This window comes from Wyeomyia smithii, chromosome 3, assembly GCF_029784165.1.
Source record: "Wyeomyia smithii strain HCP4-BCI-WySm-NY-G18 chromosome 3, ASM2978416v1, whole genome shotgun sequence".
NCBI classification, from domain to species: domain Eukaryota; kingdom Metazoa; phylum Arthropoda; class Insecta; order Diptera; family Culicidae; genus Wyeomyia; species Wyeomyia smithii.
The window spans coordinates 275,372,332-275,392,335 of NC_073696.1; the positions used below are offsets into that span (position 1 = coordinate 275,372,332).

Here is a 20,004-nt window from a genome sequence, read left to right on the forward strand (position 1 = left end):
TGACCTTGTGTAACATTCCACGAACGATTAACAAAATTGAGACGTTTTGCGCTTCTCATCTACGGGATTGTTTGTTGAAATTTCATTTCATTTTCTGAAGCTCTGTTGTGGTATTGCTGTGAAAGTTGTTTTTATTGAAACTATGGCTCCGCGAAGCGACGTTTGGACATATTTCGTCAAGAAATCTAAATCAGGTGTATGCAAAACATGTCGCTTGGAAGTTATGACAAGTGGAAACACCAGAAACCTCTGGAATCACCTGAACAGACATCATCCCCAGCTGAGCACGGTGAGGAAAAATCAGGAAAAAGCAGAATCGAGCTCGATGGTTCCGATGAAAAATGTTGTTTCAAAACTGAAGCCTGCTACTGGTGCTAGCCATGAAAATAGACCTGGATGTCAAACCATCCAAGATTCGTTCTCACAAGTGATTAAATACAAAGGTTAGTCATATATTATACAAATTATTATCTGTTTCTTTTAAAACAAAACGCGCCGACTTCGTCGTCGTGTTGTTTTAATTTTTTGCAGGTATCCGTTATAGTTACGGATGGGGGAGCCAACATCGTGTCTGCTGCAAAAAATGTTTTTGGAGATGCGAGACATGTTATATGTGTCGACCACAGCTTGAGTCGCATCACCACTGTTGCTATTGACCAATCGCCTCTATTTAAAATTCTTCTGACGAAAATACGGTCCATCGTAGCTTTTTTCAAGAAATCCATCAATGCTGCGGATGAGATTCGCGCCCTGCAGCTCAAAGAGGTTAGCTCCGATGCTGACATATTAAAGTTAATCAAGGATGAGCCTACCAGGTGGGGCAGCAACTACGCGATGCTGGAACGCTTCATTAAGCTTGCAGATAAGGTTAGTTTAATACTTTTGCGGTATACTTCCGTTCAAATGTTAACCGGCTCAGAACTGGCGGCGGCTACTGAGGGGCGCGATTTACTGCAACCTGTGGCTCATACGATAACTGAGCTGGAAGGTGAAACTGTTTCCCTTTCTGGGAAGATGATCCCGATGTTAAAGAACATGAAAAGGGTAGGATGAAGAGTGCTCTTCAGAATTTAATTTAAGTTATAGCTATCGAAAAATATTACTCCAGAGTATCGACTCAATGAGTCCTACTACCGAGCCAGTCAGACAATTGAAAACGATGTTTCAGGCACAATATGAGCGAAAATTCAAGGATATAGAATTCGTAGATACATTTTCTATTGCGACGCTGTTAGATCCCCGTTTTAAAACCCTCTATCTCTGTCCGTTAGCTCATGCAAAGGTGCTTAAAAACGTATCCGATATGGTTCAAATTGCAAACAAAGACTCAACGACTAATCCTAATGAAATTTCATCGTTTGCACCGAAAGCCTGGTCGAACAATTTATGGAATTTTCACCACCAAATGGTAAGCAATAAAATAAAATTTTCGATATTGGCGACGTCAGTTAATAAGACCGTAATTATTGAACTTCGAGGTGCACGAATCATCTTTGAACCATGAACCTGATACCCCTGGAGGTTATCAGGGGAACTACGAAATTTTTTACACCAAAAAGTCGTAAGTCTTGATTCCAACCCTTTGGCAATCTGGGAATCAATTAGAAGCGAGTATCCAACACTCTATCCAATAGCTCGAGAATACCTCAGCAAGATGGTAACATCTGTACCATCCGAGAGGCTGTTTTCCAGAACTGGTGCAACCATTAAAAACCGATACCGGTTAAATGCCAAACGGATGGCACGGTTGGCATTTATGGGATCATTGTCTGCAAACTTTTGGGCCAGCTGTTGATTTTTTATTAAATCTTTTGTTATATCTTTTTAAATTTTAAATCTGTAAACGAACAAAACAATAGTTAGCTTGATTCCTACAGGGTTTACAAAACAAACGCCATTCATTCCATTTTTTTGTGCGTTACAACCATCGACGATCTTATAACATCACAAATTTCAGTTACAATCGGTTGGTATGAATTTCACAGCGCCGCAAAAATGTATTGGAAAAGATCGATCCAGCAGAACTCGATCCTGCAGCTCCGATTTTTCATGTGAATCGATCCTGGGAGGGGTCAGCTGAATCGATCCTCGAGATCGATCTTTTCCTGGAGATCGCCCAATCCTACCTGCACTGCACTTATGTCGAGCAGAGATGCCAGATGTTTTTGAAAAATGTCTGCTACCTACTCGAAAACCCTATTACTCGAAAACCCAGAAAATCTGCTTGAAATTTGAACAAAAATCTGTCCCTAATTCGAAAAAATTACTTTCGCACTGGCAACAGCGGTTGCGAGCAGTTTTATTTCGAAATTTAAAAAACCGAAGGACAGTGGGACAATGATATAATTTTTTAAAATCATTTTTTGCTCAAAAAAGTAGCTTTTTCAAATGATATACAAACACAAGTCTAGCTGAACAACACAACAATGAAACAACAGGCATTGGTTTTTCAAATGTTAAAAAAAAACGATAATGTCAAAATAGAGAACTCTACTTATTCTCGATTTTTTGAGAGTTTTCTGCATTTTTCGATTTGCAAAAATGAGCCAGTGTATTTGTGGAAGCCAATTTCGTCCTTATAAAAACCAATTTTTGTCTTTCATTTTGATCCCCTCTTTATGAAAAATAATTTAACTAATTTAAGTTAGCCTAAGTTAATTTCACGAAAGTTAAACGTGATTTCGCTATACTCAACGAAGTTTTCTCCCAAGCACTCCAAATTCTGAATTTTGCGAAATTATACGGAATTATTCAAAATCTCCATGCAAAAATAAAATAAATTCGATGTTGGTTACGTGTGGTAAAATTAGCGGTTCAATTTTCTCTACAGGTTCGTCAATAATAAAAGAAAATGTTTGCTGCAACATGCAGGTACTTCACATCTTATTATTAGTTTATGTAATTTCGCTCACTGTGAACATTTTGATCCTATCCTGCCGAAGTAATTAACAAGCGACATTATTCATGCGTCATCTACGCAAATTAACACATTTACTACACGCGTCATCCAATCGAAAACTGTGCTAGTAGGCTGCAGTTTATGTAGTTAGTCATGTTAAAATCGACTCAAAATTACCGTGGCGAAAAAGGAAACCGGCAAAACACTTTCCTTCGGAGAGCTGCTGTAGTAGCAGGGGGTACAACAACAAGGGGCTCGTATAGTACCTATGTTTGTGATGTTATGCAACCAACGATGATGGTAAATTGTCCGACTATGCACCGAAGGCAGCAACAAAACCATGGTTGTGGCCTCTTGCAACAGGCATTTACTCTCATCTCGTAAGCTTTACTCCCGTGCTAAGTGGAGGATTACAGCATGGAATGTAATAAATGTACAAGCTTAAATCTAGCTTACCGAGGAACTTCGCGAAATAATTTCATTCAGTGCTGATGAGAGTGTCAGAGTAATATTTTATTTGTAATGGAACGATTTGTTTGCGTTCAGCTAAAAGATTTTCACTCATTTGCCAAACTCGAACGCAATTATTGCTAAACTTTTGGCTTACGAGTCGAAAATGTTGCTCATTCGCATTTTGCTGTATTTGAGCATCGTATCTCTCAGCTATAATTAGCGTGCGTAGAAGATGGAGAGACGCCGTGGACAACCAAAGAGACCGATCCTGGGGTCGTGAATCATGATGGTTATGCGATATATGATCTCACTCAAAATTCATACTGATGAAGGATAATTAGATGGGTGCTCTAGAAGGCACGTCTATATAACTTTGCGATTAAGATAATAAAATTACGTAAAGTCTGAAGGGCAAGACAGTTTGGCTCTCTGATATTTTAATCAAGTTTCCACTTCTATAAAAAAAATAAAAGATTTTTTAAGAACTCCAAGAATCAAGAATGCTTCTAAACTCATCACAACAAGTTTTCCCCTTGTCCCAAAACTACAGATTTTCTGATGTTCCTATCTTCTAACAGTGGACCGTTATATCTCGGCCTGAGCTTTCTTCAAGTTTTCAGCCTGTAATGCATCTATACATTAGTTTCTCTTATACTGTAACATCAATCATAAATGACCTACATTAAACTCTCATCGCTAACACTGCCTCCCGACCCAGCTAAAATAAGAATAATTATATAACGTCAGTTTTTTTTTTTTTTTTTTTTTGTTAAGCTTCACAGTCGGTTATTAAATAATCAGATCGGACCGGAGATTTTGTACGTTCTTCTTTCGATTCTCATTCGTATACAATGAACAAAATCGGGCGTTTATATTCCCATCCCATCGATGAATGACGTATGCGCACGACGCACTCCTCCGCCGAACGAAATGTATGTCAAGAATAGGTTTCGCATGCCGGTAATCATCGAAGAGCTTTTCAATTCATAGAAACCGATTGTGCTACGGAGGCCTGCATCAGATTTGACCAAGTTTCCAAAAGAAGTCAAGATCAGTTATATTCATCTGTAAGCACACGAAACATGATTGTTCTTTTCGCGTGATGCTTTATCAATTCACAGGAACTCAGATGAGTTCGAGTTATGAGTATCTGACTGGAAAAGATAGTTACAGTCTCAGTAGGATTGTAGCTCAAAATTAATAAAGTCTTTGTAAACGAGTTACACCTTGAATCTAGTAAAACATGATGATTAAATTTACCAGTTCCCTTCTAAGCGTGTAATCTGAAATCTGCGGTTCTATTTACCCCAAGATTGACCGTAGAAATAACCAATCCACATATACGAACATGACAAAAAAAAATCGCATAGTTATATGAGTTCACCACCATTCGATCCAGTTTTTTTATTAGTATTTCAGTTAACTTCCGTATCACCATAGTTGCGTTGGTAAGGCGTTAATCGTAACGGCTAAACGATGTCCGAAAGCAACGCGACGCGACCTCGATCGCGTGCCGACTTCCAATATAAACATGAAGACCACTTGGTCACTGCATGTAGACTCACAGAAAATCGCTTAGAGAACTGGTCTATTGGTCTATGAGCAAATATACAGCAAAAAATACACCTTACACGATAAGAAACAATGAATATAAGAGAAATAAGTCTTGTCGATTGTTTGTGTGGTAATATACTTTTATCGAGTTACGGTCGTGCGAATGATGGTACAAAACCTGCTGCACATTACCCGTTGCCAGTTTTACAGCAGATAGCTAGAAACGGAAAATGTGGAGCCACAGTAAGGGATATGGTGTGCTGTTAGCTTTATTTGCTACCAGGTTTGCCGTCAGTGTACAGTGTAAAAAAAACACTCGATATCATCAACAGTTTCGGCCGTGCGACCCCGAATTAGCAACAGACAGGGTAAACCCAGCATAAACAAGCTGTCACTATTTTTTGAATGCGAAAGGACAGAGCAGGAAACGTGGCAGGAGATTGATTCGTTTCATTTTGGTTGATGTGTTAATTATTTTATACACGTTATCTCAAATCAATCATGAAGATTACTGTGACAGAAATATGAAATAGTATATAGTATTGTTTTGGGCTCTTATCTGGTATTATTTTGTTTAAACATGTTAACCGAAACTGTTATTAAGTCGTTAAGAGATGAACTCTACCCAAACACGTAACCCAAAAGCCAAAAGTAAACAAACTAAGTCAGTGCGTCTTGAACTGTCCTACAGATCAGACGTTTTTTCGGTTGCTTGTGGACTGGTCTTTGACTGCCTATAGCTTCAAAGTTTGTGTTTTGTCAGTGTGTCTTTTAAAGACTACCTGAAAGTTATTTCCCATCAGTCTTTCTCAAGACTACCTACTTTTGAATTTAACATTTGTTTTAACTTTTTTCGTATCACCTGAAATGGCTGGACGGAAAAAGAAACCTCGCATCGCTGCGGGGAGGAAAAGAGAGGCATCTCTTTCTGACACATCGAGTGTCTGTAGTGACAATCCTTTTGATATTTTGCCTGAGCAAGAAGCTGGTGAAATGGAAGTTAGTAATAACTAAACTATACAAAATATAAAATCTTTAAAAAAGGAGAAAGTTCCACCTATTGTGGTAACTATTTCTTCTGAATTTAATATATTCAAAAAGGAACTTTCAACGTTTGTTTCTGACGTTAAAGTTACCTATCAAATTGGCCGTAGAGGTGAATGCCGCTTATTAGCCGACTCAGTAAAGGGTCGTGATCGTCTTGTTCAGTATTTAACTGACGAGATGTACATTTTTTTTACATATGACACCAAGAACGCCAAGCCGCTCAAGGTTGTCTTGAAAGGTCTCACCAACGATCAAACCGTTAATGAGATCAAACTTACTTTAACAGAATTACTTGGCATAGCCCCTACCCAAGTAATTCTAATGAAACAAAAATCACGAGGCGAAAACAGTCAGAGAACTGGAATTTCCCTTGTTAATTATTTGATTCATTTTAACCGCAATGAGGTTAACAACTTAAAATTTTTTGAAAAAGCACATGCTTTGTATAATGTGCGTGTAAAGTGGGAAATTTATAGGAAGTATGGCGGAGGTGAAAAGCATATCGTTATGGCACGTTAGCAACGTTATGGCCATGGTTCCAAATTCTGTAACATGGACCAAAAATGTCTTAATTGTGGAGACTCTTCTCACAAAAAGGACACATGTCCTGTGAAAGAGAGTAAAAATTTTCGCTGTGCGAAATGTAACGGCAACCATATGTCAAATTTTTATCAATGCCCAGTCCGTTTAGCAATTGTTAAGGCAAGGCAAGGTAAACAAAATTCAATTTCTCAATTAAAACCAACTTCAAAACAAAATTCTCCAAGCGTACCAGTGACGCATAGTTTACCTACTCCTTTGCATACCCGTTTAACTTATGCACAGGTTACAGGTAGTTCGAACATTATACCGCCTAGTGTTGGTAGTTCGAAAATGACCGTTAATATGGGTAAGCAAAACAGACTAGAAAATAATTGTACACCTATCACTCCAGCTAATATTGCTGCCGAAAATATTTTTTCTAATGTCAACTGCCTGGGGCCTATTACGGCAGGTAAATTTTCTTTTTTGCAACAGGCAATGTTCGATCTTATGAACGCCATGTTGCAGGCAAAATCAATGTTTGAAGCCATTCAAATAGGCACAAATTGGAATGCTCGCTCATTGAAGGCCAATGAGAATGAGCTTTTTAACTTTTTAACAATAAATAATGTGCATATTGCAATTATTACTGAAACATTTTTGAAACCTAACATAAAATTAAAATATGATCCCAATTACGTGGTTCATAGATATGATAGGATTCAGGGTTCCGGCGGTGGAGTTGCAATTGTTATTCATCGCCGAATCAAACATCGTGCTCTTCCCCATCTTGAGACGAAAGTTATTGAAACTTTGAGAATTGGAGTTCAAACTGAACTTGGGATTTTATTTATTGCCGCAGCATATTTACCATTTCAATGCACACGCGAGCTCAAAAATTATTTTAAAGGTGATTTACAAAAACTCACCAGAAATCGTTCGAAATTTTTCATAATCGGCGATTTTAACGCTAAACATCGTTCATGGAATAATTCTCAAAGTAATTCCAATGGCAAAATTTTATTCAACGATTGTTCTTCAGTATACTATTCTATTTTGTCTCCGAATAGTCCTACATGCTTTTCTTCTGTAAGAAACCCTTCAACAATTGATTTGGTGCTTACAGATCAAAGTCATGTATGTAGTGATTTGATCACACATGCTGACTTTGATTCTGACCATCTTCCAATAACTTTTTCTTTATCACATGAATCAGTTTTAAACCCTATGAGCTCTGTTTTTAATTATAACAAGGCTAATTGGGAAAGATACAAAACTCATATTGAGAGAAATTTCAATAATGAGCTTGATTTGCAAAACGAAGTGAATATTGATTCCGCTTTGGACGCATTAAAATGTGCAATTGTTGATGCCAGGAATTATTCTGTTCCAAAGGCTCAAGTGAAATTTGATTCACCAATAATTGACGAAAATCTTCAACTTCTAATTCGTTTGAAAAATGTCCGCAGACGTCAATATCAACGTTCTCGTGACCCTGTTTTTAAAACTATTTATAAAGATTTACAGAAAGAGATTAAACATAGATTTACTCTTCTGAGAAATCAAAATTTTGAGACTAAAGTTGAAAAATTGAAACCATATTCAAAACCATTTTGGAAGCTGTCGAAGATTCTTAAGAAACCTTCAAAGCCTATTCCAGTTTTAAAAGATGGTGAACGTTTTCTTGTATCCAATGAACAAAAGGCTCAAAGACTTGCTCAGCAGTGTTCATAAGAGAGTGTTCATAACTCAAATTTGAATTTTGTGAGTCCAATTGAAAATGAAGTCACACGTCAATTTGATTTAATTTCTTCCCAGAATTTTTTACCTGCAGAAATAATTGAAACTAACTTGAATGAGATTAAATCAATTATTAAAAATTTCAAAAATATGAAAGCACCTGGTGACGATGGAATCTTTAATATACTAATCAAACCTCTCCCTGAGAGCACAATGGAATTTTTAGTAAAAATTTTCAATTGCTGCTTCAAAATTGCATATTTTCCCAAATTATGGAAAAATGCAAAAACTACTCCCATTTTAAAACCGGATAAGAACCCAGCTGAAGTTTCAAGTTATCGACCAATCAGTTTGCTTTCTTCAATAAGTAAACTGTTTGAGAGAATTATTCTTAACAGAATGATGTCACACATCAACGAAAATTCAATTTTTGCAAATGAACAGTTTGGATTTCGCCATGGGCATTCCACAACTCATCAATTGCTCAGAGTTACTAATATGATACGAGCTAACAAATCTGAAGGTTATTCCACTGCAGCTGCTCTTTTAGACATAGAAAAAGCATTCGACAGTGTTTGGCATAAAGGTTTGATTGCGAAATTGCAAACTTTTAATTTTCCAATTTTCCTAATCAAAATTTTAAAAAATTATCTTACTGATCGAACTCTGCAGGTTGTCTATCAGAATTCAAAATCTGATAGATTTCCTGTCAGAGCAGGTGTACCTCAAGGTTCAGTCTTGGGTCCAGTCCTGTACAACATATTCACTTCAGATCTTCCTGATTTGCCTCCAGGATGCACAAAGTCATTGTTCTGCGATGACACAAGCATTTCCGTAAAAGGAAAAAGTCTTCGTGTCATATGCAGTCGATTGCAGAAAAGTTTAGATATTTTTTCTTCCTACTTGCAAAAGTGGAAAATCTCTCCCAATGCTTCTAAAACTCAAATGATAATTTTTCCGCATAAGCCTAGGGCTTCTTTCCTCAAGCCAAACAATAATCACGTTGTCAAGATGAATGGGGTTATTTTAAGTTGGTCCGACAAGGTTAAGTACTTGGGACTAATTTATGATAAAAAACTTATTTTTAAAGAGCACATTGAGAGTATACAAGCCAAGTGCATCAAATATACGAGATGTTTATATCCTCTCATTAACAGGAATTCTAAACTTTGTTTAAAGAACAAACTTTTGATTTACAAACAAATTTTTAGACCAGCAATGCTTTATGCTGTACCGATCTGGTCAAGTTGCTGTTCAACAAGGAAGAAAACGCTTCAAAGGATTCAGAATAAAATTCTGAAAATGATTTTGAAGCGTCCTCCTTGGTTTGGTACACTCGAATTACACAGACTTACTGGTGTTGAACCATTAGAAGCTATGTCAAATAAAATTATTAACAATTTTCGACAAAAATCGTTGCAATCCTCAATTGCTACGATAAGCTCTCTTTATAGCCAATAAGTTAGCAATTAAGTTAGTTGTAAGTTTACTTCCCCTTTTCTGACAAGTAGGTTTAAATCCTTACGAATGATAAGTCCTAATTGCGAAAGCAAACAAATCCTAACAATTAAAATTACAAATTTCTAACAGTGTTGAGAAGTCACCATTTGTGATTGGGCACACATACTCATTATTTACTAATATTTATCATAAATACTTAAGCTACTAACAAATCCCCCCTTAAAAAAAAAAAAAAAAAAAAAAAAAAAAACAAACTAAGTTGTTGGGTTATATCAAACAATGCATTTATATTCATTAGATTATTTGAAGAGCTATAATCTCTATTTCGTTTTGATCCCATTTTCTCTGTTTGATATTGATTCTATTCCAGCACTGCTTCTATATATAGGCGCAAGCAAGTTTGCAAATTTGTGATTGCTGGCAACATGAAAATAATCTCGTCGTTGCGATTATTCTTGTGCGATAGACAGGCATTTTTTGAATTGGGTTGTTTGGTTGTTGGATTTCTGTTCTCTATTATCAGTTAAAAGAGTGCAATTTTTCGGACAAAACGTGATTTTAAAAAATTTTATATCACTGTTCCTCACATAATCAATAACCATAAACGAATGATTATCCATGTGGCTCAACGTTAACCCATACAGTCGTGACTAAATTCAGAACTATTAGGCACCTTTTATGGTTGATCATGCGGCCTTCAATTTTTGAATGAAAAATAAAAATCCCCCAGAATCTGTTGCATGGCGAACTGTCATTCAATGGATTTTGAGCAGTTTCATTTCGTTATTTAAAAAAATAACAGGAGAGTTGTGTGCAAAGCCACGACCGTAAGGTTGAAGTAGAATACTTTTACAAGACAGATAACCCGGTTGCTTGCGTGTCAGTCATTTTTTTCTAGTAAATAAACGTTGACTAATCAGATCAATCGACTTCCGCGCTTCAACAAAGATTGACCATTTTCAATAATAGTTGCTTGTCATGGTTGGGACTTGACAATTTTTAAATTTTGAGATGAATTTTTTTTTATGTCGTGCTCATGACTGAAAGAAAAGATAATTCAGTACGTTCTGAGACACGTAGATAAAATAAAATTTATAACTTTTAGAAATTAAAAAATATGAATTAACTCATTAGAAAATATTAACTCTTCAATCAAGTTTTTATTTCATCCTGAAAAGGACAATTTGATGTTCATTTTAGTACCGGATAAGATGCCGATCACATCTTTGCGTTATCACTGACAGTGTGAATAGAATATTCATTGTGATAAAACAAACAGTGGGAACCTGATTTAACACTCAAAACTAGACGGCTCACGTGTTGTCAAAATGAGTCAACTTTTCATTGAATGCATTTACTAGTGCCCACTATCGCACAGAGACTGCATTTCACTAAAGTGCCTCACTGCATCAGCCTGCTATCGATGCTGGGATTCGCTGCAACTATTGCGCTATCCATAGCCATGCCACAGTTGTGGCCGCTATACGCTACCATCGGTATCCACTGTCCCTGCATCAGCTGGCTCAGCTGCTATCGTTGCTGGAATCCGCTGCAACTAGTGCGCTATCCATTGCTACGCCACAGCTGTGGCCGCTTTCCGCTATCGCTGGTATCCACTACACTGCTGGTGCTGCTGCTAAGGGAGGACGACTGCTGTTGTCGCTGTCTAGAACTATTATGAGCGGCTTCGGCTGAAACAGGCTCTTATATAGGCCAAATAGCATGTTTTAAATAGTGATGGGAAACTTATCGATACTTATCGATGATATCGATAAGTGCTTGACATCGATATTATCGTTAATTTTTTGACGTTAACGATAATTATCGATATTAGAAGGGTGAGCACAAGTCAGTGCGGCTGGTTACTGGAGGAGACTAACAATTATCATGGTCTCAACTTTCAATCTGACCTTTTTAAATGTTAATCCAGATAAATTTTCAAACGCAAGTTTGCAAAGTTGCTTGGTTTAATAAGACCTACACACCCACAATGTTCGATTGAATTCTGCTAGAGTGCTGCAAGCTCAAAGAAAATTAGTACCCAACAGGGAAAAAACCGCCAAAGTCACCCATACTCAATAAATTCATACCTCGATGATTCCTTGGCGAATTTTCAATCTTTGGCTACCAATGAACCTGAAATAAATTCTGATTTATTGACAACATATAAACCTATGTGAAACAGAATGTCAGAAAAAGTTCTACGCGTTGCAAAAATGTACACTTTGGCACACACTCCGGAAATCTGAAACAATTCCAGTGACCCTTGGTCACGTCCAGTTCTCAAGTTATACTAGGAATCTAGGACAGTTTTCCAGTAAAATGAAACCTGTTTTGTCTGAATTGATTCATTTTTCGTGAAGTTTTGGCCATTTGAAAATTGACAGAATTTTGCCTGCTTCAATTATTTCCCTTATTACACAACCTTCAAAATGAACTTCGGCTTGAAACTACTCCGTAGAAAGCACTCCCGGCGTAAAACTCAAAGACTTTCCAAAACAAACTGTTTAACTCGTCCGGTAGTTTGAATTATCATTCGCAGTATCGTAAGATTTGTCATTCAAGGCCTTAACACAATGGATACGTTGCGACTGCGTTTGCGGCAATTTGACAGTTAGCCCATACATTTACTGTCAAATTGACGCCAACGCAACGCAAACGTATCCATTCTGTTTGGGCCGTTACTATAACCGCAATAACGTTTGCGGTAAAAAAAATAGACAAAAATTGCCGATTTCATGGGTTTCAAAATGGCGTCAAAAACAGACATCGTGCGGCACTTTGTGGACGCCGGGTATGCCGGTTCTGGCATCTACAACATTTTGACACTATTGGACAATGATCAGAGCATCGAAAGAAAACCCGGTTCTGGACAGCCAACGACCCTGAGTGACAAGAAGCTTCAAAGGATGCTGAAGAGGAAGACCGAGGGAAAAGTGGCTAAATCGCTGCGTGCACTTGGCCGAGAGGTTGGTGCATGCTCTAAAACAGTGAAAAAGTATCTGGAGAACATGAACATGCATACAAGAAGCTGCAGTCCCGACCACTGGTCTCGGAGCTGCAGGCAATGACGCAGCGACAGCGGTTGAATAAGATGGTCAAGTCGATTTTCCCGGCGAATCGCGACGTGGCAGTGGTGATGGACGACTAGACCTATCTCACCCTGGATGGCAACGACTAGCAGGGTTCTTCGTATTTGACCTCCCCCACGAAGGAAGTGAGCACCGAGGTAAAGTTTATTTCACAGACCAAGTTCCCCAAGAAGGTGCGGCTGTGGCTGACAATCAGCGAGAAAGGGATGTCAAAGTTACTCTTCTTTCGCTCCGGGCTGGCCGTGAACGGGGAAATTTATAGTACGAAGTGCCTGACAGACGTTGCGTCGTTCATCAAGAAATACCATAAGCGCGAAGACACGGTGTTCTGGCCAGATTTGACGTCGGCCAACTACTCGAAGCGATCGTAGGAGGAGATGGAGCGGCTGAATATCGATGTGGTACCGAAGTCGGCGAATCCGCCCAATGTCCCCCACCTGCTTCCCATCGAGAATTTCTGGGCAAACTTGAAGCGCAAGATCTATTCCAACAATTTTGTCGCGAAAACGGAGGAGGAATTAATAAAAAAAAACGAATAAAAGAGCTTAAAAATATGGCTACACGCATGTTTTCGTCCGCCATGGCAAATGTTACGGTTAACTGCCGGAAGGCCGCACGCAAGGACGTAATATTTTTTTGCGAGGAAGCTAACATGATAACCTTGCATGGGAAATTCATCCAACTCAATTATCTGTCATAGTTTCTTTTTCATCCCCATCTGAAATAGTTTTTTTTTCATCATCTGAAAAAAAATTTTTTTTACCGCAAACGTTAGCTGTCAAATTATCGATACTTATCGATAATATCGATAAAACCCCCGGAATTATCGATTGTTATCGATGTACGTTTTGGGCGATATTTCCCATCACTAGTTTTAAATTGCAAGGTATATGATTCTGTCGACCGTGCTTGGGAAGCAATCATATAACGACTAATCAGAGGTCGAATTTTACGTTTTGACAAGGCTTGACTATTTTCAATAGTTCAATAGTGTGAATAACAAAATTACAATTATTTTCTTTTGGGAAGAATCTTAGAAGATTTTCCAATCTATTGCCGCAAGAACGAAGGAAATCCATCGAATACTAACCGATTTATTAACATTTGAAATTGGACATATTTTTCACTTTTTTCGGTTTTAGATTTCCATTTCACATCCCTATGTAGCCGAACTTCCTGAAAGAAGTATTCTACTTCAAAACCGAAGGATAACGATTTAGTTTTTTAAATCACGTTTTGCTTAGAAAACTCTTATTGTACCATTCATACGAGAACGGAAAAAAAACGAAAACGAAAAAAGAAACGAAACTTCGAGCCACCATGGCGTCGACTTCGAATTTTCTAAGGTACAAGCCTCGGTAATGCCTCAGTCCTCGTACGATGGCAGTTTCCGTGGATCTTACCATGGAGATAGCGAAGAGCAGAGCGTACGTATTGTTTTTGCAGCATTTCCATTTTGTTGTACAAGTTTCCATAACGGGTCACGGAATTCATCGGCAATTATCAATATGAATACCAATTGTCGGTTATCCTTGGCGATTATGTTCTTGACTGTCAACTCGCTATCCAGGTATACTTCAAGACTCATCAAGCACTGTACACGGAAAAGGTGCTGTGATGATATGAAATAGTCAAATTCGAGAGGCTTACACTTTCTGTTAAAACAATATACTACATCTTTTCCACGCACATACTTAGTGAAGCGTCGTTTATAGAATTGGAGAAGAGTATTGAGTCCAGTTTGCTTCCTTGAGGAACTCCTGGCATGTTAGAAAAACGATTCGAAACGGCTGAACTTATTTTTCACACACACACAACCAGCATACGCACTCAAATGAGACACCGAGTCGTTCCAATTAACTGAGCAGTATTTCGTGATCTACCGGGTCAAACGCTCCTTTCAAATCCAGGTAAATCGTGTCGGTTTATAATCCATACATTGCATACAGCGAGAATTGAACTGCAATAAATCAGTGGCAACAAATCGTACAGGAAAAACCCGTGTTGCTCAGCGTCAATATAATGCGACACCAGTACAGTGGTAAAATTGAGAGAAAAATATGCTTTTCAGTAAGCAAATTCCACATACTTAAGTTAAAACTGCTATACCATTTTGTAACATCCTAGCACCCAATTGTCTTCGTAAAAGTTATAAGGCACCTAAAAGAATATACTCTTAGGTCATTAAAATTGAGCTTTTATGGATAGAAAATTCAGTTGCCTCAAAATCTTCTAAACTTTTTCGAAGGCACTCTGAACCCAATGTGGACCGAAACTATTTCCCACAACCTAGTTTTTACTGTTCGTTTTATATTACAGTAGGCCCTAGCGTAAAAAATGCTTGCAGAACATTGATAAAAGGTGTCATCTAAACGTGAACAGTGGCATGAAAATGGTTTTTGTTAATGACACTTTTTTCTTGGCATTTGAAATGTTCAGACGAGTTTTGGGCAGCTAAATTGTTTTTTTTAAAACACATTTTAAACAATATTCGGGATAACCGTTTTTTGAATCTTTTTTTTTTTTCAATAGCAATTTGAAATTATGGGAAATAGATAAACTTTGAACTTAATTGAATTCCTCAAAAAATACCGACAGTTCAGCCATTTCAACCAGGTTTTGGAATTTCCAGCTGTCTCGAAAAAATCTTACCGAAATTCTGATTGAAATATACAGGCATAGATATTTAGGTTAAACAACAATCTCGTTCATTATTTTAACTGTTAGAATCTCGGAGATTTCTTCTCTACTCAGTGATGAATGTGTAGAATCAAATGAAGTTTTGTCTACTAAAATGCCTTTTTGTTTTTATTATAATTCAATAGTTGATTTTAAATAAAGAATTTGCACAAAACATTGAAGGCCCAAACACAATGGATACGTTGCGGCTACATTTCGGCAATTTGACAGTTAATCCATACATTTTCTGACAAATTAACGTCAACGCAACGAAAACGTATCCATTGTGCTTGGACCTTGGGAATCAGAATCACAGCAAACTAAGTAGAGTTTGGTCAATAAGACTAAATTTTCCCATGAAGTACCATGAGTTACAGCAGTTGCCCTTCGAAGCCGCTAAATACTCAAAATAACAAACTCACCATTCACTTCCGATGCCGGGGCGGCCAAGCTAAAGGTGATGCGGCTTCGACTCGTTGCCAGATTGAAAATAAATTCAGCAAAACTTGTAAAACACTCGCACCTTTGATATAGTGATGAAAAACAAACATACAAATTTAGAGTTGATCAACTTTATTGCACTTGCTTCTTAAAACAACTTTTTACGAGACTCGGGCAACGCACTTCCCACCCAATTATTCAATCCGCTTGCTGGTGCGATCAACAGTCTCTCTCTCTCTCGATCGCGAGCACTCACACACGGGTACGGTCAACCACGACAAACACCAACACCGCTAGTAGCTAAAACCACCTTCCAGATAGTAAATATTTTCAAGGCATACCACTTGCACTTTCAGCGGACGCCGTCACGCGGCTGTATTATCCAATCTACGTCACAGATTACGCGATCGACTGCGGTCTGCTTTTGATACGCGGATACACCGTCGATCGCTTCGAAAGGGGTCGACAGCGGCGAGTGCAAAACTGTCTAAAAATCACCGTAACAATACACGCAGGTCGTGTTCCCTGCGTTCGTCAGTGACTGTCACTGCCGGGAAAGGTAAACAATTTCACTCTAACACCTTCAGCTTTCTCTGTAGATCCGAATGAGCTCTAACACCCAAAAATACCGATTCGTATATCACCGTGCAAACTTGGAAAAATATCTCGGAAATATCCTTCCAATCAAATCTAAAGCTATAATGACACACTAACTGGGGCTAACCTTTACGAAACGATAGACCTTCAGAGGTCGCGGGTCAAGTGTCACGGTGCGTGTGACACAGACTTGTACTCGCCGTTTCACGTCCAAATAAGTCGAAGGCTCTCCGTTGACTGACGGTTCAGTCCACGACTAGCTAGCTGAAGGTGTTTTCGCTCGGAGGCCAACCTCCACCAACGCCTCGGTTCGTTGCTTAGGCTGCAGCGGCTGCTCAAGTCACCGGTGGCTCAGTCGGTCGATACTGCGTGCCGTGAGCGAAGAGCGTGTTGCCCGCTTTACTATGTGAAGTGCTTATGCTTACGAGAAACGATGCAGTATGAATGAATCGTTAGGTGTTGGGCGCATGAGAGCGAGATAGGCACCAATTGTGTTTAATAATTTGCTATGCTAATGGAATCATATTTGAAAAAGTAAGATGCAAAAACCTATGAATGAAGCAGTCTAAGTTTGTATACTTCATCGATTTGTCTACTATTAGGGGTTTACTAGATACTGGGAAGGTATTCATCGTCTCATCGAAAATTTTCAACAGCTGTTCTGCCGGTACCCGGATAACTGTCCCATAATGAAAAACAACATGTTGAGAAAACGGCGATTTAATATTATCCGTAAATTTTCTGATTTCCGGCTATTTTAAGCAATTACATCCAAAACCAATGACCAGAACATTTTCATGGCACCCAGAGCCGGATTAAAGGGGGGGCCCAGGGGGCCCGGGCCCCCACATTTTTGGGGCCCCCACAGAACGAGAAAAAGTTCTTTTCTCTATCAAAAATGAGATTCAATCAAAAGTTCAATTTACAGTAAGAAAATTTGAACAGACCATTTCAATCTGAAACTTTCCTTCAGTGTTATTTTTTCGCGAGCGCCAATATCACAACCACATCCATAAGATTTCACCTTCGATTCTCTTGGAATGACACACATTAACACACCATTTAAATCGAACCAGCGCGCATGGGAAATCAAGCAGGAAAGAAGATAATCCACAAGTTTTTTTAATACATTGCTGTTGATTCCGAAAATAAGTTTACCTATCCGAATCAGGGATACTAGATTTGCGTTGCGAAATGCAGATTTTCAGAGTCCGTGCGCAGATAAGGGTAAGACCGCCCTGCGGGGTAAGACCGCCCACTGTAGTTTTACTACCAAGTTATAAAATAATTGAAAAATTTCTTTAACGTGTCTATCACAGTATAATTACATAACATTTTGCACGTTTTTCTGTTTTGATAGTGCGCGAACGGTCGCAGAAATAATCAAAAACAACCTTTCAGCTGGCAACCAGTCAATGCGCTATTGTTTTGCGGCAACGGGACTTAAGGTTTTTCAGTCTAAAAATCTATTGTTTTGTTCGTGAATATACGTTTAATCGCTTGCCTGAATCTATCTTCTTTCGGGAATATCGAAGGCCGTGAGTAATCTTGTAATTTTGACTACTTTTTCGGTCAAATATGAATTCGTTCCACTGGGGGTAAAGTCGCCCACTATACAAGGGGTACAACCGCCACGTATCCAACTGCTTGTTGTTTTACTTCAAGACCCAAATGCCTCGACACTACAAAGAGAATATTTACAGGATCAGTAAAGCAACTTCAAGCCACATATGACATCGATGTTAATCGACCATTTTCGATTTGGTTGAAGCTTTTCTAGTAATATATTTTAACAAGACTTATTTTTGAAAAAAGTTAACCTGTGTGAAAATGGTGTTAATGAACCAAAATAATTTTAGAGCCATGACGGTTTGTTTGATTGGTATGGCGTCTCCGGCAGAATTGAAAATAGTAGTTTTTGAAGTAGAATACTTCTCTCAGGAAGTTCGGCCACATAGGGATGTGAAATGAAAATCTAAAACCGAAAATAGTGAAAAATATGTCCAATTTCAAATGCTAATAAATCGGTTAGTATCCGATGGATTTCCTTCGTTCTCGTAGCAATAGATAGGAAAATCTTCTAAGATTCTTCCCAAAATAAGATAATTGTAATTTTATTATTCACACTATTGTACTATTGAAAATAGTCAAGCCTTGTCAAAACGAAAAATTCAACCTCTGATTGGTCGTTATATGATTGCTTCCCAAGCACGGTCGACAGAATCATATACCTTGCAATTGAAAACATACTATTTGGCCTATAAAAGAGCCTGTTTCAGCTGAAGCCGCTCATAATAGTTCTAGACAGCGATAACAGCAGTCATCCTTCTTTAGCAGCAGCACTAGCCCTGTAGTTGGTCACCACGTCTCAGGAGCAGCGCGGTTTTTCTCAGCATGTGTCGCCAGACTGCCATTTCTCTCCCCGTGTTGGGGCAGCATGAAGATTGCCATCAGGAAACCCAATTTTGTAAATCAAAATGCCTTTTTCAAGGCAAATAAACAAGTCAATGAAAGTTAATATTTTTTGACAACGCAAGCAAGCATTATGTGTTGGATCCTAGCAATTTAAATCTGTCGCACCCGTCGAATTTACTGAATGTGAAACCCCCCCCCCCACTGTAGGGGCAGCGCAAAGGCTGCGATACGCATAACCGACTTTGAATAACAAACTGCCCTGTTAGAACGCATTCACAAAGACAGTTAGGCCTCTGCCATGGTGAACGCGAACGCGAGGGATGGGGCGAGAAACTTGCCGTAGGTGAATAAACAGCTCTCTTTACGGCTGTTCGGATTTCTGGATTTTGGCAATCAAAACTTCTGCTGGCTGTCTGATTTTCAGTGTGAAAACAGCCTTCAACTTTGTTGTCAGAGTGCCTGACTACGATTTGGTTTTTTTTTCTTCATCTATAGTTTATTTGACACGGCACAAATACAATTTAATATTTAACGGCGCCAATTATATCTGGTAGCTTACTATCAAAAAGTGATCCGCCAGTGTAGTACATATTGTCGCAGTTGATGTTTCGATATTTATTGGAAAAAATTTTAGGGATCTGCTGCACGCGTAAATGATCCGGGATTCCACGAGTTTCTTCTATCATGGATGTATCGAAAAACACAGTAGAATCAGAAGTATTTGATAAGTCGACACGATTTGGAATATTCGAAGAAGGGTTAATATTATGGGACATGTGATTGAAATACAATGTCATAAAACGGGTTTGAAAATTAAGTTCGATTAACCTTTCAAAATTTTAATCACGGGACGGTTCAAGACCTCACATTTGATTAGAATACGAAAAGACAGGCTCCAGAAGCGGTTTTTCAATGGTAGTACTCCAGCTAAGACCTCCAAACTCATCGTATGGGTCGACTGCATGCAACCCAAGGCGATACGCAAACAACGATATTGTATTCGCTCCAGTTTGATCAAATGTGTGTTTGCTGCGGAGCGGAAGCAGAAACACCCGTACTCAATGACAGACAGTATCGTTGTTTGGTAAAGCCTAATATGGTCTC

General features: G+C 38.5%; 1 protein-coding gene across 2 annotated transcripts in view; it reads right to left on the minus strand.

Annotated features, from left to right (window-relative positions):
- The window catches only part of LOC129729600 (mucin-2), a 92,597-nt gene extending 75,879 nt beyond the window's left edge, over window positions 1-16,718 (minus strand). The window contains exons 1-2 of one of the 2 annotated variants that reach the window (XM_055688296.1): window positions 16,613-16,718; window positions 15,870-15,970 (exon numbers count right to left, since the gene is read on the minus strand). In XM_055688296.1, coding sequence (XP_055544271.1) covers window positions 15,870-15,872 — 3 coding nt within the window. In that variant the 5' untranslated portion in view covers window positions 15,873-15,970; window positions 16,613-16,718. Of the gene's footprint in view, window positions 1-15,869 lie in introns of both variants that reach the window. The other variant, XM_055688295.1, reaches the window with a different exon arrangement.
- Window positions 16,719-20,004: the final 3,286 nt, after the last annotated feature.